We start from the raw sequence: 12,503 nt of genomic DNA on the forward strand, positions 1-12,503 counted from the left end.
ATTCAAAACTTTGAATAAAGTCTATGGAAAAAATGTGTCTGCAGTTTCTGCCACAACCTTCTGATTCTCAACAACAAATGATTTTTCAAGTTGAAAACTTTTCAACTTGAAAAATCATCTCCTATTTCACGGCCTGAGCATTTCCAAATCTGGGTACAGGGCTCTGGTGAACTGAAAAGACACAGGTGCCCGGCACCACTTGGGACTCATCCTTTCTGCACCATCACCTAGACCAAGAGCTTGTTACAGCAATCCCCCAGATGCGTTTATTAGAACCCCAAATTGCTGATAAGTATTGTATGAGAAAACAAGGGTTCTGTGAGCAAAGACGTTTATTGAAACACAGAATTTAAAACATCTCTCTTCATTACAGGACTTCTTAGAGCTTTTAACGTGCAAACAGGTGAGTGAATCCCCAGTGAAAAGAAGGAATACTCAGGCATTTCCCTCCTCCTTGATGTTGGTGTGATTTTCATCTTGGGTAGAAAACCTGGAGGGATGAGAGTTTAAGGCAGACACTTTGGGAAACATTGTTCTACTAGGAACGTATCCTTACAATGCATAACTACTATATATTCAGTGCTAATTATATTAATAATATTGCCAGAGCCTTTTCTTCCACAATATTTGAATATAATGATTCTATTACCACTGAAAAGGTGGGCATGTCAAGCTATTATACAGTCTTCTTTAACACTTCTATGACATGCTGTATACAGCCTGTGGGCACTATCCTTAGCCAATTAAACCTACTTGTGAACTAAATATCATATTATTTTGACTTTGTGCCATCGCCCACCCTTGTTGAGTTTCAGCACTGCAAAAAATCAAAATCCAGAAATCAAGGTGCTTTGTAAAAGGAGCATCTATTTAAAAAAAAGAATCAGTTCTGGCTTAGGTGTAAAAAGTCAGTTCTGATCTAGGTGTCCAGCAAACTTCCTTTAGCACCAAGCAAAAGTGAAAACAAACAACACCCCCAAATACCAGACATAGAGATGGAGACCTCTCTTCTTCCTGAGGCTAGATTCCTGTTAGATTCCAAAGCATATTGTAGTGGAAATCCAAAGATTCCTGGCGGCCCCGCATCTCTGCTATGTACAGTATTTTTCTTATGTGACTGGAAGAATGCACTACGGCTGTGGTTGCTCGAGTGCCTTATCAAGATCATTCTTCCGAAAAGCTCGAGGAACATAAGGCAAGTCACCCGCAGAAGGCATAAACATCAGCGCTGTATCTTAATGTCCTCCCACAAAAAGTCACAGTGCAGGCTGGAACTGCCAGGGGCGCAAACACACCATGTATCTGCCTTGCAATTCATTTGCTTTTCTCCCTCTCATGATACATTTAGAAAGAACTGCTCAGGCTGAGAGGCATAGAATGGAAACCCCAAATAAGTCAAATTCTTTTCTTTATATACTGTGATGGTCGTATTGATGAAACAGTCATAAAGACATTAACTGAAGTGATGATTCCGATCCATTTCACATTCCCAGTTTTACTCTTCTTCTAGATTATGTGTGCTTGTAGCCTGGAGAATTTTAGTAAAAGAGGCCTTTTAAGAGCTAGTGAAAAAGAAGCCATGTTGGTTTTTCTTAAAGCACTTTCCAAATATTTTTACTATAAAACAAGTGAAGTAAGAGAGAAAAGTTTCTAAATTGCACAAGTCCACAGCTCCCCAAAAGTGCACTGAAAACTATGCAGAATAATTTTGATTAGGCTGGATGACTGTGCCAGGCTCCAAACAAGTGGTTATTCTGTTGTGACATCTGCCAAGCAATGCATCCATTGTTCTCTGGAATTTAATTCATTTTAAATTACTCCATCCAAATGATAAAACATGAGATGTGCTACACTCCAGGGGTAAAATACAATGATTGTTTTTAGTGTGACCACAACTGTTAGCCGGGAAGCAAGACAGCCTGTTCTAATTAGGCCCTGATTATTGTCTTCTGGAAAAGCTAGTTTGAGAAATGTGAGTGAAATCCTGTTAAATGGAAGGATTGGCATACACGATCTTGCCTACTCTGGTAGGACTGCAGGACTGGAGTGTCACATGCGAAGTCTTCCCAAAAAACACAGCAATGGTTTTCAGAAGAGAAGCAATGTCAAAACCGGAAGATGCCTGGGATACCAACTTACTGTAGGACATACTTGCATCTGTGTTTGTGCGCACTTGGTCGCTCAGTCATCTCCGTCTCTTTGCGACCCCATGGACTGTAGCCCACCAGGCTCCTCTGTCCGTGGGGATTCTCCAGGCAAGGATACTGCAGCGGGTTGCCATGCCCTCCTCCAGGGAATCTTCCTGGCCCAGGGATGGAACTCAGGTCTCCCACAGTGCAGGCAGATTCTTCTACATGAGTACCAGTATAAATTATCTTACTGATTCAGGACTACCGTGCAAACGCCTCCAAATCCAAAACATTATAACCGCCTGTCTCAAAAGTATCGTAAAAGTTCCTAAGAGTCATATGTGGTGGGGAACATCTGGAAACATGAATGATTAGGCACTAATAAAAGAAAACAAGTTGACTCTCAGGAGAAAATACACACATATACACGCGTCAGAGTTTATGTCTCCCATCTGCCACATATTTAATATCAACTTTTGGAAACAAGTTCAGATGAAATAAAAATCAAAGTTCTCAAAAGGTGAAAGATTAACTTAACCATTAAATCTTCCCTATTGCCCCAAACATCAGCATGTATTTCACGTCTATGCAAAAGTATGCCTTCAAACTGCTTGAATGATATATGACACGCCAACCAGTCTTCAAATAACACGGCCAGTCATCCTGTAATTTAAAAAAATTAGGTAAAAGGTATTATAACACATTTCACATGCACACACACTCACACACACACACATATACACATACCAATGACAACATTTGGCCTTTCCTAAAATAAGTACATGAAGACTCTCAAGAGCAGCCAGGAAGGAACCTGCCCACGTCACCCCTCCCTACAATCCAGGTAGTTTCCTTTAATCCAGTAGCAAATCTGGGCATATTTGAGAGGGGTGATTCTAACGGCCACGTTGAAATCCTGTGGCGAACCATTCACGTCTACCCACTGGTGCCCAGAAAAGATGCCGATGATTTTCCGCTCCCACTTCTGCTGCTGTCTCTTCCACATTCTCACGTAGACCCCGGACCCGCTGGCGCCGGGCTGGGCATCACACTGCTGGTAGAGCAGGTCGTAGGTCTCGTCCTGGACGTCACAGAAGCGGTACACCAGGTTGCCGGGTCGGTCGTTGTCGTAACCCGAGAAGTGGATCCTGCCCCCCGGCAGCTGCTTGGCAGGTGGGCTCACCCCGATCTTCATGAACTTTCTCTTGTGGGGCTTTTTGAGCTCCAGGAGGGCGTAGTCATAATCCATGCCGATGTCGTTGGCATTGCCCTTGATCCAACCCTTGGGGACGTGGGTGCGTTTCACCCGGATCCACTGGAATTTCATCTTCTCGGGTAGGGCTGAGTGCGAGTTGTTAGCCCCTCGACCACCGTCTTTAAACTTGGGCTTCAGGAAGCCCACCCGGAGCTTCTGGGTTCCTTTCACGTAGGTCTTGCCGTCGTGGATGCAGTGGGCGGCTGTGAGCACGTGCTTCTCGGCCACCAGCGTGCCCGTGCAGCCCGTGGACAACTTCACGGAGGTCGAGAAGGGGTAGTTGAGCAGGAAGTCCTTCCCAAAGATGCTGAACCTGCTGTCGTAGCCGTAGATCTGCCGCTTCCTCCGAGACTTCCCCGAAGACTGCCCCTCGCCGTTTCTGAGGACGTAGATGCCCACCTGCGTCTCGGTGCGGCTGCCGTTGGCATAGAGGGTCTCATAGGACAGGTACTGCTTGGCTTCTTCGTAAGTGGGCAGCGGCGCTCCCTTATGACACTGGGGTCCACACGCAGAGGACACTTCCAGCTTGGCTTCGGCCCCGAAGTCCGGCTTGGCCAGGTTGAAGGTGGACTGGGGCAGGACCACGGGGAGGCGGTAGGCCGGCCAAGTGGGCTTCCAGTGGGCGCTGGAGGGACTCACCTGCCCGACAGCCCAGAGGAGGAGGAGGAAGATGGGGCGCCCTGGAGTCCCCGCCATGCTGAGCACCACCCTGCAGGAACAACGACAAGCGGGTGAGGAGGGTGAGGGTCAGCAGACGCCGTCCAGGGGCATGCCTGGCATCGTCTGGAGCTGTGAACCTTCTTCAGGGATTGCGGTGTGCAGAGGAATCCCCGGGAACGGTCTCACAATGCAAGGGCTTGACCTTGTTTCATCGTGGGGCTGGATGCCCAACGTGAAACTGAGTATTGGTTCCCCTTGGTGTTTCAGATGACCCTACAGACGACCCGCAGAGGGCGGGTGCATGGGGTCATTAATTCCCAGATGAATTGCTTGACTGGCCCTAATACCCATGTAATTTCGGGCCCTTCTCTGTGCTCAATTCTACACCTTTATCCTCTGCTACCCTCCTGATCCCCTTGCCCTTCTTTCCTTTCTCCCTCCCTCTCAATCTCATTATAGCCTGTACCTGGAAACGTTTAGAGTAACTTGCTCATGTTCGGGGCGAATTCAAATTACAAAGTTTATTGAGTGACCAAGGCATCAAAGAGGGATGGCTCCACAGGGCCACACTTGATGGGACTGGGATCGCTTCTAAATGGTGAGTGATTCAGAAGAAGGCGTGGGACTTTTTATTTTGTTTTGTTTTGAATTTAGAACAATCATAACCATTCTAAGTCTACTTCCAGAGTAGCCAGGCCTCTAGCAAAGGAAACACTCCCTCCTCCCTTGGATTTTATTGCATAAGACCAAGGCGTTGGGCTTCCCTGGTCACTCAGTCGGTAAAGAATCTGCCCACAATGCAGGAGACCCAGGTTCGATCTCTGGGTCAGGAAGATTCCCTGAAGAATGAAATGGCAACCCACTCCAGTATTCTTGCCTAGAGAATCCCTTGGACAGAGGAGCCTGGAAGGCTATAGTCCACGGGGTCACAAAGAATGGGACAGGTCAGGGTCTCTGTCAAAGACTGAAAGCTTTAAATTTGCATCAAATAACCCATTGTGACTATTTCTGTTGGTTGCTTATTCAGGTCTGTGCATTTGTGTTCCCAGCTAGTCTAAAGGCCTTGAGATTCGGCCTATGCTAGCATTCCACAAAGGTTTATTCATGGAAGAGTAAATGAATAAATGAATTAATGTTAGTGTGGCTCAAAAAACCCGTTTTTTTAATGCCACACTATCAGTGCCAATAACATATACGCACATGGATGAGGTGGAGGTTCAGAGAAAGGGCATGAAATCTCGTGGTGGGGAGAAGAACAAGGGAGGCGTTCCAAGGGAGGTGACGGTTGAGAGGGGTGATAAAGCTGAACAGAAATAAGCTAAAACAAACCGAAGGGGTCCCTTAGAGAAAGGGAGCAAAGATACGGAGACAGGAAGCAGTGTAAGTCACTTTAGGAATTACCCTTAGCTCAGCAAGGGGGCTTCCCTGGTGGCTCAGACGGTGAAGAATCTGCCTGCAATGTGGGAGACCCAGGTTCCATCCCTGGGTCGGGATGATCCCCTGGATGAGGACACGGCAACCCACTCCAGTATTCTTGCCTGGAGAGTCCCATGGACAGAGCAGCCTGGCGGGCTACACACAGTCCAGGGGGGTCACAACGAGTCGGACACGATGAAGCGACTGAACTGAACTGAAGCATCATTTGGCTCTGACTGGTGCCGAATCTTCTTTTCAAGAGAAGCTGACTTAGCAGGTAGGTTAATTCACTCACAAGCAAGGATCCCAAAACAAGGACAAGGAGGGGTTAGGTCTTAAGAGGAGAGTGTGAGCTAGTGGGGGTGAGACTCCGGAAGAAACTGTTCTATTCTCAGGCTTCCTCTTTGAGAATACACACCTGTGAGCAACTTTTGGGTGACTTTCGCTTTCTTACATGAAACTGGAAAACTGGAGGAATCATGTGCTTCCCACAGGGCTGCCTCCTGGACCCCTACACACTACCCTCTCCTCCCTCTGACTATAACACGGAGGGCATTAAGGCATGCTAACACTGAGCAACACAAGCCTTAAGTCAAGTTTACTTAGGCTCATCTCAAGGAAGAAAACACAGAGGTCTGGCTGCCAAGTATTCCTGTTTTCAAAATATGATTGCTGGGGAAGAGAAAGGAGGCGATGAGACGGTATGATCTTCTATGTTATCATCAGCTGTCGACATTTCCCAGGGGCAGGAAGAACACGACAGTTAAGATACTCTCATATTATCAACTGGAACATGCATTTTCAAATCCCAGATCTGAAACATATATGTTAACTGGATCCTAGGAGTACCGGGTGCAAATTACTTACCACAGCAGGACTGTTGCACTGGCACATGCCTTTAGCTCTACCCATTCATCCAAACACTGAAACCGTCCACTGGCAGGGGTGTCAGGGAAGACAGTAGCAGGAAAAGAGTCTGAAACTACTTCAGATAAACCTTTACAAATCCATGCAAGAAGCTCGTCTTAATGAATTAACCCCCTCTCAGGCAAAATTGATCCCAACTTCACCTTTCCAAGCGCCTTGCCTGTATAGTAAACCCCTGTTTAAAAAATACTTTCGGAATTCCCTGGTGGCCCGGTGGTTAAGAATCCGCCTGCCAATGCCGGGGATGTGGGTTTCATCCCTGGTCTGGGAAGATTCCACAAGTGCAGAGGCTAAGCCGCTGAGCCACAACTATTGAGCCTGTGCTCTAAGGGCCTGCAAGCCGCCAACCACTGAAGCCTGAGCACCGAGAGCCTGTGCTCAGCAACGGGAGAAGCACCTCAGCGAGAGTCTGGTGCTGGAGGAGACTCTTGAGCATCCCTTGGGCTGCAAGGAGATCCAGCCAGTCCATCCTAAAGGAGATCAGTCCTGGGTGTTCATTGGAAGGACTAATGCTGAAGCCGAAGCTCCAATACTTTGGCCACCTGATGCGAAGAGCTGACTCATTGGAAAAGACCTCAATGCTGGGAAAGATTGAGGGTAGGAGGAGAAGGGGACGACAGAGGATGAGATGGTTGCATGGCATCACCGACTCGATGGACATGAGTCTGAGCAAACTCCGGGAGTTGGTGATGGACAGGGAGGCCTGGCGTGCTGCAGTCCATGGGGTCACAAAGAGCTGGACACGACTGAGCGACTAAACAACCACCACAACAAGAAGTCAGCCATATGTAAGTAAAACTGCCGAACCAACAGCGCTGAGTAAAGCTCTAATTCCTTAAAAATAAGCTTTTCAGTGACCTCAGAAGACTAATTCCATTAGTTTGCAATATCAGTTACAAGTTCCCTATATGATTTCAACTCTATTCATTTGTGTGGTAAGACCTTATTCTGAGAACTTTTTATATCTTCATTAAAGTTTCTATGTAACACTGGAAGCTACAAATATTTTATTATTCTATTTCACTCCATTTCATTCTTTTGGCCACGCGGCAAGTGAGATCATAGTTCCCTGACCAGGGATTGAACCTGTGCCCCCCTCATCGGAAGTGTGAACTCTTAACCACTGGACCGTGAGGGAAGTCCCCATGGAACTATATTTTAGAAGAAACTGTGATTCAGATTTAGAAATTAGTGCAGGTCAAATTATTCCAAATTGATTTGGTTTTTAAATACCTGATCAGAAGCTGGAAGATAAAGTGATGTGTCCTCAGGTCCCCACCTGGGTTTAAACTGACAACTATATTAAAGTTGCAAGCTTCATAAGTTGCTCACTCCCTTACCAAATGTGTGTTTAGGGTGGTTTAGAAATTGTTCTGAACAGTGATCTCTTAGTCTTCTAGGTCTGGTTTTTCCAGGAGCTTTCCCCCCCCCCCCCCCAGGAGCTTTTACTCAAAGAATTGTGGAAGGTAGAGGTACAACGGGAAATGAAAAGGCAAATTTATCATGCTAGTCTCTAGCCTGTCTGGATGACAAGATTCCCCTTATCTGTTTGCAAAGGAAACAAAGGCCTCCAGCAGAGGGCAGCTTTCAAGAATGAGTGGAGGATGGCTAGGTGAGAAAGCTCTTAGAAAAGTTTGCAGAGGGGGTGAGTGAGGGTGTGTGTGCACGGTGGAGTCGGGGAACAGATGACAACTACCTCCACTCAGGGCCTTTCCTAAGGCATTCACACCTTGCCCTGACCCCTTCCCTATTAATAAAACACTAAAATTAGCTTGGTGATTTTGCATTAATTTCTCAATTCACCTGATACTGGAATAATTCCACAGGAGACAATTATTGTTTCCATTTTTATAAACGCTAGGTAAACCTTCACTATGCCCATCTCATTTATTTAAACATAAACACTCTAAGATGAAAACATGCATAATCTCACTACTGGAAAGGTAACTCATAGGTACATAATTTTTAATTCTCTCTTGCCTTTACCAATGGCTCACTTTATCCTCGTAGAACTGTCTGAAAAACTCACACCTTACAAAGAATGAAGATTTCCAAATCTTATCCTTGTATCTAACTCTGGATCAGGAAAATTCAGGTCTACATTTCATTTCTAGGACTAAGCCTTTACTGGATAAGGAGTCCTTAGATACAGAATTATCTCTGAACGCTCCCAACTAAGTATTTTCATGCATCACTTGACCTAAATGACAAAGCATAATGGAAAATGAAGGTAAGCAAATATTTTCTGGCTGTGCTTAGTAATATGGAAACCGTATTCCTTTTCCAGCCCTGTATATCTGACTCACAAGAGGGTTACAATTTCCATGTTCCATCACTCACCATGAGCCACTGTCCTGCTGTCCACTGTCTAAAAATATTTATACGTTATGAAGATGCTGCCACTTGGGAAGTGCGCTGATAACCTCACACGGAGCTTGTGATCACAGTAATGCTGCCCGGAGGCTGTGGGCAGAGACTCTCTCCCAGTTCTGCACCTTGAAAACTGCAACAACACACATCTCCTCCAGAGGGCAAATGTTCGGGAGCTGTGATATAACTCCTATAGCAAACAAGTGTTGGCAGGGAACATCTAATCCTCAGGGTATAAGTTCTCTGTTGTACAACATCTGAATTCCTGGGACCACTATAAACAGTAACGACAGAAAGAAAGAGCCGGCAAGTTTGTGAGGATAAAAACTCTGGATGCCATTCGGAAGTATGGCAGAGGGTTTTTCCATGGACTCTGGCCAGGGATACTGAACAGTGAAACCATGCTAATTCCTAAAGCAAATCGCTAAAAATGAACAAAGCTCTGGTAACACTCCACAGCCAGGTATGCTCTCGTTCTCCTGAGGTACTGAACCTGTTAAAGGGAAACAAACCTAATCACATAGTGGTTTAAGAATCACAGTCTTGTACAGGAAAGAAATGCAGGGTATTTACAAGCCCAGCTACCCTAAACATAATCTTGTGGTCAAACGACGTTTAACTTCTTCTCTATCAGATTTCAGGCAAAATGAACCACCCCAGTGAGCCTGGGACAAACCTGGCAGCAGAACAAAAATAGTAGAAAACTGTCAATGGTGAGACCCTGAGAAAGGAATTCCCTGGGGTCAGGGGGAGTTATGCATGAATAATAGCTGCTGAATTCAGTCCTAAGGGAGCTATGAGAAAAGATGTTCAAGAGAACCTGAGACTCTTAAACGCTGCAGACAGGGGCCGATAATGTTCTCAGACCCACTAATGGGAACTTTGGCACTTATACTACAGACAGAAGAATGCACCCACATTCACCATCTACCTGAATAAGTTGTCACTGTTACAAAAATGAGGTCCATATTAATTACCTTGGAAAAATGCTTCCGTTTCAGTTCAGGCATGGGAAAGCATGACAAGTTATCACCTGACTTTAAGTGGGAAAAATACAAGTGAAACAACTTATTCAAATGCAGATGGTGTGCATATGATCACAAATGCTTTCACAAGTACATAAAGTGGCTTTTGTGGCAGTTTCTGCTTCTCTACTCTACCTCCAATCCACTCCTAACAGACCTCGTGAGAGGTGCACCTATAAGGTCTATTTTAAATGCTCTATGCACAAGTATGATTCTGAAACAAGTGTAGTAAATAGCTTGGTGTTAATTTGGCTTTCAGCTTTTGGCCACAGCTGATTTCAAACCACAAATTCAACGCTTTATCACAGGGCCTCCTCAAAACGATTCTGACACTGGCCAATCTGCGCCAATCATTCGCGGATCTACTCCTAAGGAGCCGCACAGGGACCACTCAAGCTGAGTTCCCGGAACTAAGAGAAGGCAGCCCTAGCCACAGGGATCCCGAACAACCAGGAGCTTTCCACCAGCTAGGGGCTATTTCTGAAGTCTCGCGGGTGTCACCCAAAAGGCAATAAAACAAACAGGATTGTTATCAGCTGCTTTCTTATGAGAGGTCTGAAAGCAAATCTAAGTTGTATTCCGAAGGGGAGTGGGAGTTATCCTTCATCTATTCTTCTCGCTCTTCTAAAGCATTTTTAAAAAATTCTTTCAAGCTTTTATTTAAAAATGAACCCACGAAGAATGTCCACACGCTGAAGAGGGAAGTTTTGCTTCCAAGAACTGTTGCTAGTTCACGGACAGTGGTTCCTAGCGCAGCGCGGGGCCGTCAGTCACAGAGCCAGGGGAGGGCCTTTTCCCCGACCTGTTTGCTGGCCTCTTCTTGCTTGCCAAGGTGTGTTCACAGTTACATGCCCAGGGTAAAAAATTAACTTGCAGACCTTGCTGGTATTGCAGACCTTGCTGCAAAACTCAAGGGAAAAAAATAATTGTGCGTGTGTGTGCGGGCGAGCGTGCCCAGAGCAGGCTTCTTTTCTATTCCCACCCAGCATCCGAGATGGTAGCTGCGAAAACTTGCTTTTCCCCACTCGATCCGCGGGTGACACCGCGGAAATCCAAACGCCCCGCGGGTCCCAAGTCTCCGCGGAGCTCCCCCAGGCCGCCGGTCCCAGCCCTCGAGCCCCGAGGGCGGCCGAAGCGAGGTCTCCGGGGCCCCCGCAGCCCGCAGTGCCCCCGCGTTGAGCGCCGCGGCTCTCCCTTTGTCCGCGGCCCCCCGCCCCGGGCTGGCGCCCCTCGCCCGCGCCCGCACTCACCCGCGCCGGGTCGCCCGCCGGCCCCGGCTCGCCGCGCCGCTCAGACAGGTGTGGGCGCCGGGAGGGCGCGCGCAGCTCCCATGCCGGTTCCGCGGCGCGACCGAGTGCGAGCGCGGCGGGCGGGCCGGGGAGCGGGGCCGGAGGCCGGCGGGTCCGCCCCTCGCGCCTCCCGAGCCGGCCCGCCCCGCCTCCGGCCCCGGGGACGCCGCGCCCCTGCCGCCCGCGGCCCGCCCCCCGCCCGCGGCCCCGCCCCCGCCGCCCCCGCCGCCCCCGCCGCCCCCGCGGCCCGAGCCCGGCTCGGGGCTGCAGGACCGCTGCGCGCGGCTCCGCGCAGGTGCCCCTGGCGGCGCTCGCCTGTCCCGGCCTCCCCGCGCCGGCCCGCGCCTTTGCTGGCGGCCGGCCGCCGCCTGCTCGGAAAAATCAGGGCCCCGCACCCTCAAAGTCGACAGCCTAGCGCCGGGGCTCTGGGCTACACCTGGCGCGCGCGGAAGCCCTCCGCGAGTTTGCAGAGTTGGAGGCAAACCCCATGCGCTCCGCACCCCACGTGCACCTTTGAGAGTTTTCAGTCTTTAGGTGATGCCCGAGCTCCTTCCCGCTTCACCCAGCCTCTGGGTTCCCCCGAGGGGCGGAAACCTGCCTCCGGGGGGCCGGACCGCCCGTGCTTTGCATCCCCTCCAGCCTCACTCAGTGCGGGGCACGGGGCCCGGAGCGCGGCTGGGGCGAGGCAGCTTCGAGGGACCGGCTGGTTGGGGAGCCCACCGGCCTCGGCTCTTTATCGGGGCGCCAGCGGGTGGAGCCACCTCCTCGCCCAGTGGGCCCGCTTCCCTGACTCACTGCAAGGGACCCACAGTTCAGCTGGAGAAGGTACTGATTACCCCTCCGACAGGTAAGGCCCAGGAGGAGGCTTTTCTCAGTGGAATGACTTGCCCCAATGCACTAAGGTCACGTGGTTTTTTTCTAAGAAGCCATTTAGCCTGCCTTTCCTTTCTCCCACCCATGTGTTAGTCCCTCAGTCATGTCCGACTCTCTGCGACCCCATGGACTGTAGCCCCCCAGGCTCCTCTGTCCCTGGGATTCTCCAGGCGAGAATACTGGAGTGGATTGCCATGCCCTCCTGCAGGGGATCTTCCTGACCCAGGGATCGAACCCTCGTCTCCTGCATTGCAGGCGGATTCTTTACTGTCTGAGCCACCAGAGAAAGAATTTCTCCCACCAAAGCCTGCTTTCAAAAAGAGGGGTTCTCACAGGCTATTTCATACCAGTGTGTTAATGACAGACCCAAGGTGCTCGCGTTTGTCATCGATGTGTTTGTCACTGTTGGTGATTCTCAAATGTGAGGGCACTATATTAAAGGCAAAAGTTTCTTCAGCCTCCCCCCCCCCCCGCCCCCGCTTGGCTTAAATTATTTTCTTTCAAAATGTTGCATTGCTAGCTATAAATATAAAGCCAGATATAAACTTGTGTTATAGCT

General features: G+C 48.8%; 1 protein-coding gene across 1 annotated transcript; it reads right to left on the bottom strand.

Annotated features, from left to right (window-relative positions):
- Positions 1–314: 314 nt before the first annotated feature.
- PRSS23 (serine protease 23) lies at positions 315–11,181 on the bottom strand. The gene is made up of 2 exons (XM_043451700.1): positions 11,033–11,181; positions 315–4,093 (listed from the first exon to the last, which is right to left on the bottom strand). The coding sequence occupies exon 2, from the start codon at positions 4,078–4,080 to the stop codon at positions 2,953–2,955; it is 1,128 nt and encodes a 375-aa protein (XP_043307635.1). The 5' UTR covers positions 4,081–4,093; positions 11,033–11,181; the 3' UTR covers positions 315–2,952.
- Positions 11,182–12,503: the final 1,322 nt, after the last annotated feature.

Source organism: Cervus canadensis, chromosome 29, assembly GCF_019320065.1.
Source record: "Cervus canadensis isolate Bull #8, Minnesota chromosome 29, ASM1932006v1, whole genome shotgun sequence".
Classification (NCBI taxonomy): Eukaryota; Metazoa; Chordata; class Mammalia; order Artiodactyla; family Cervidae; genus Cervus; species Cervus canadensis.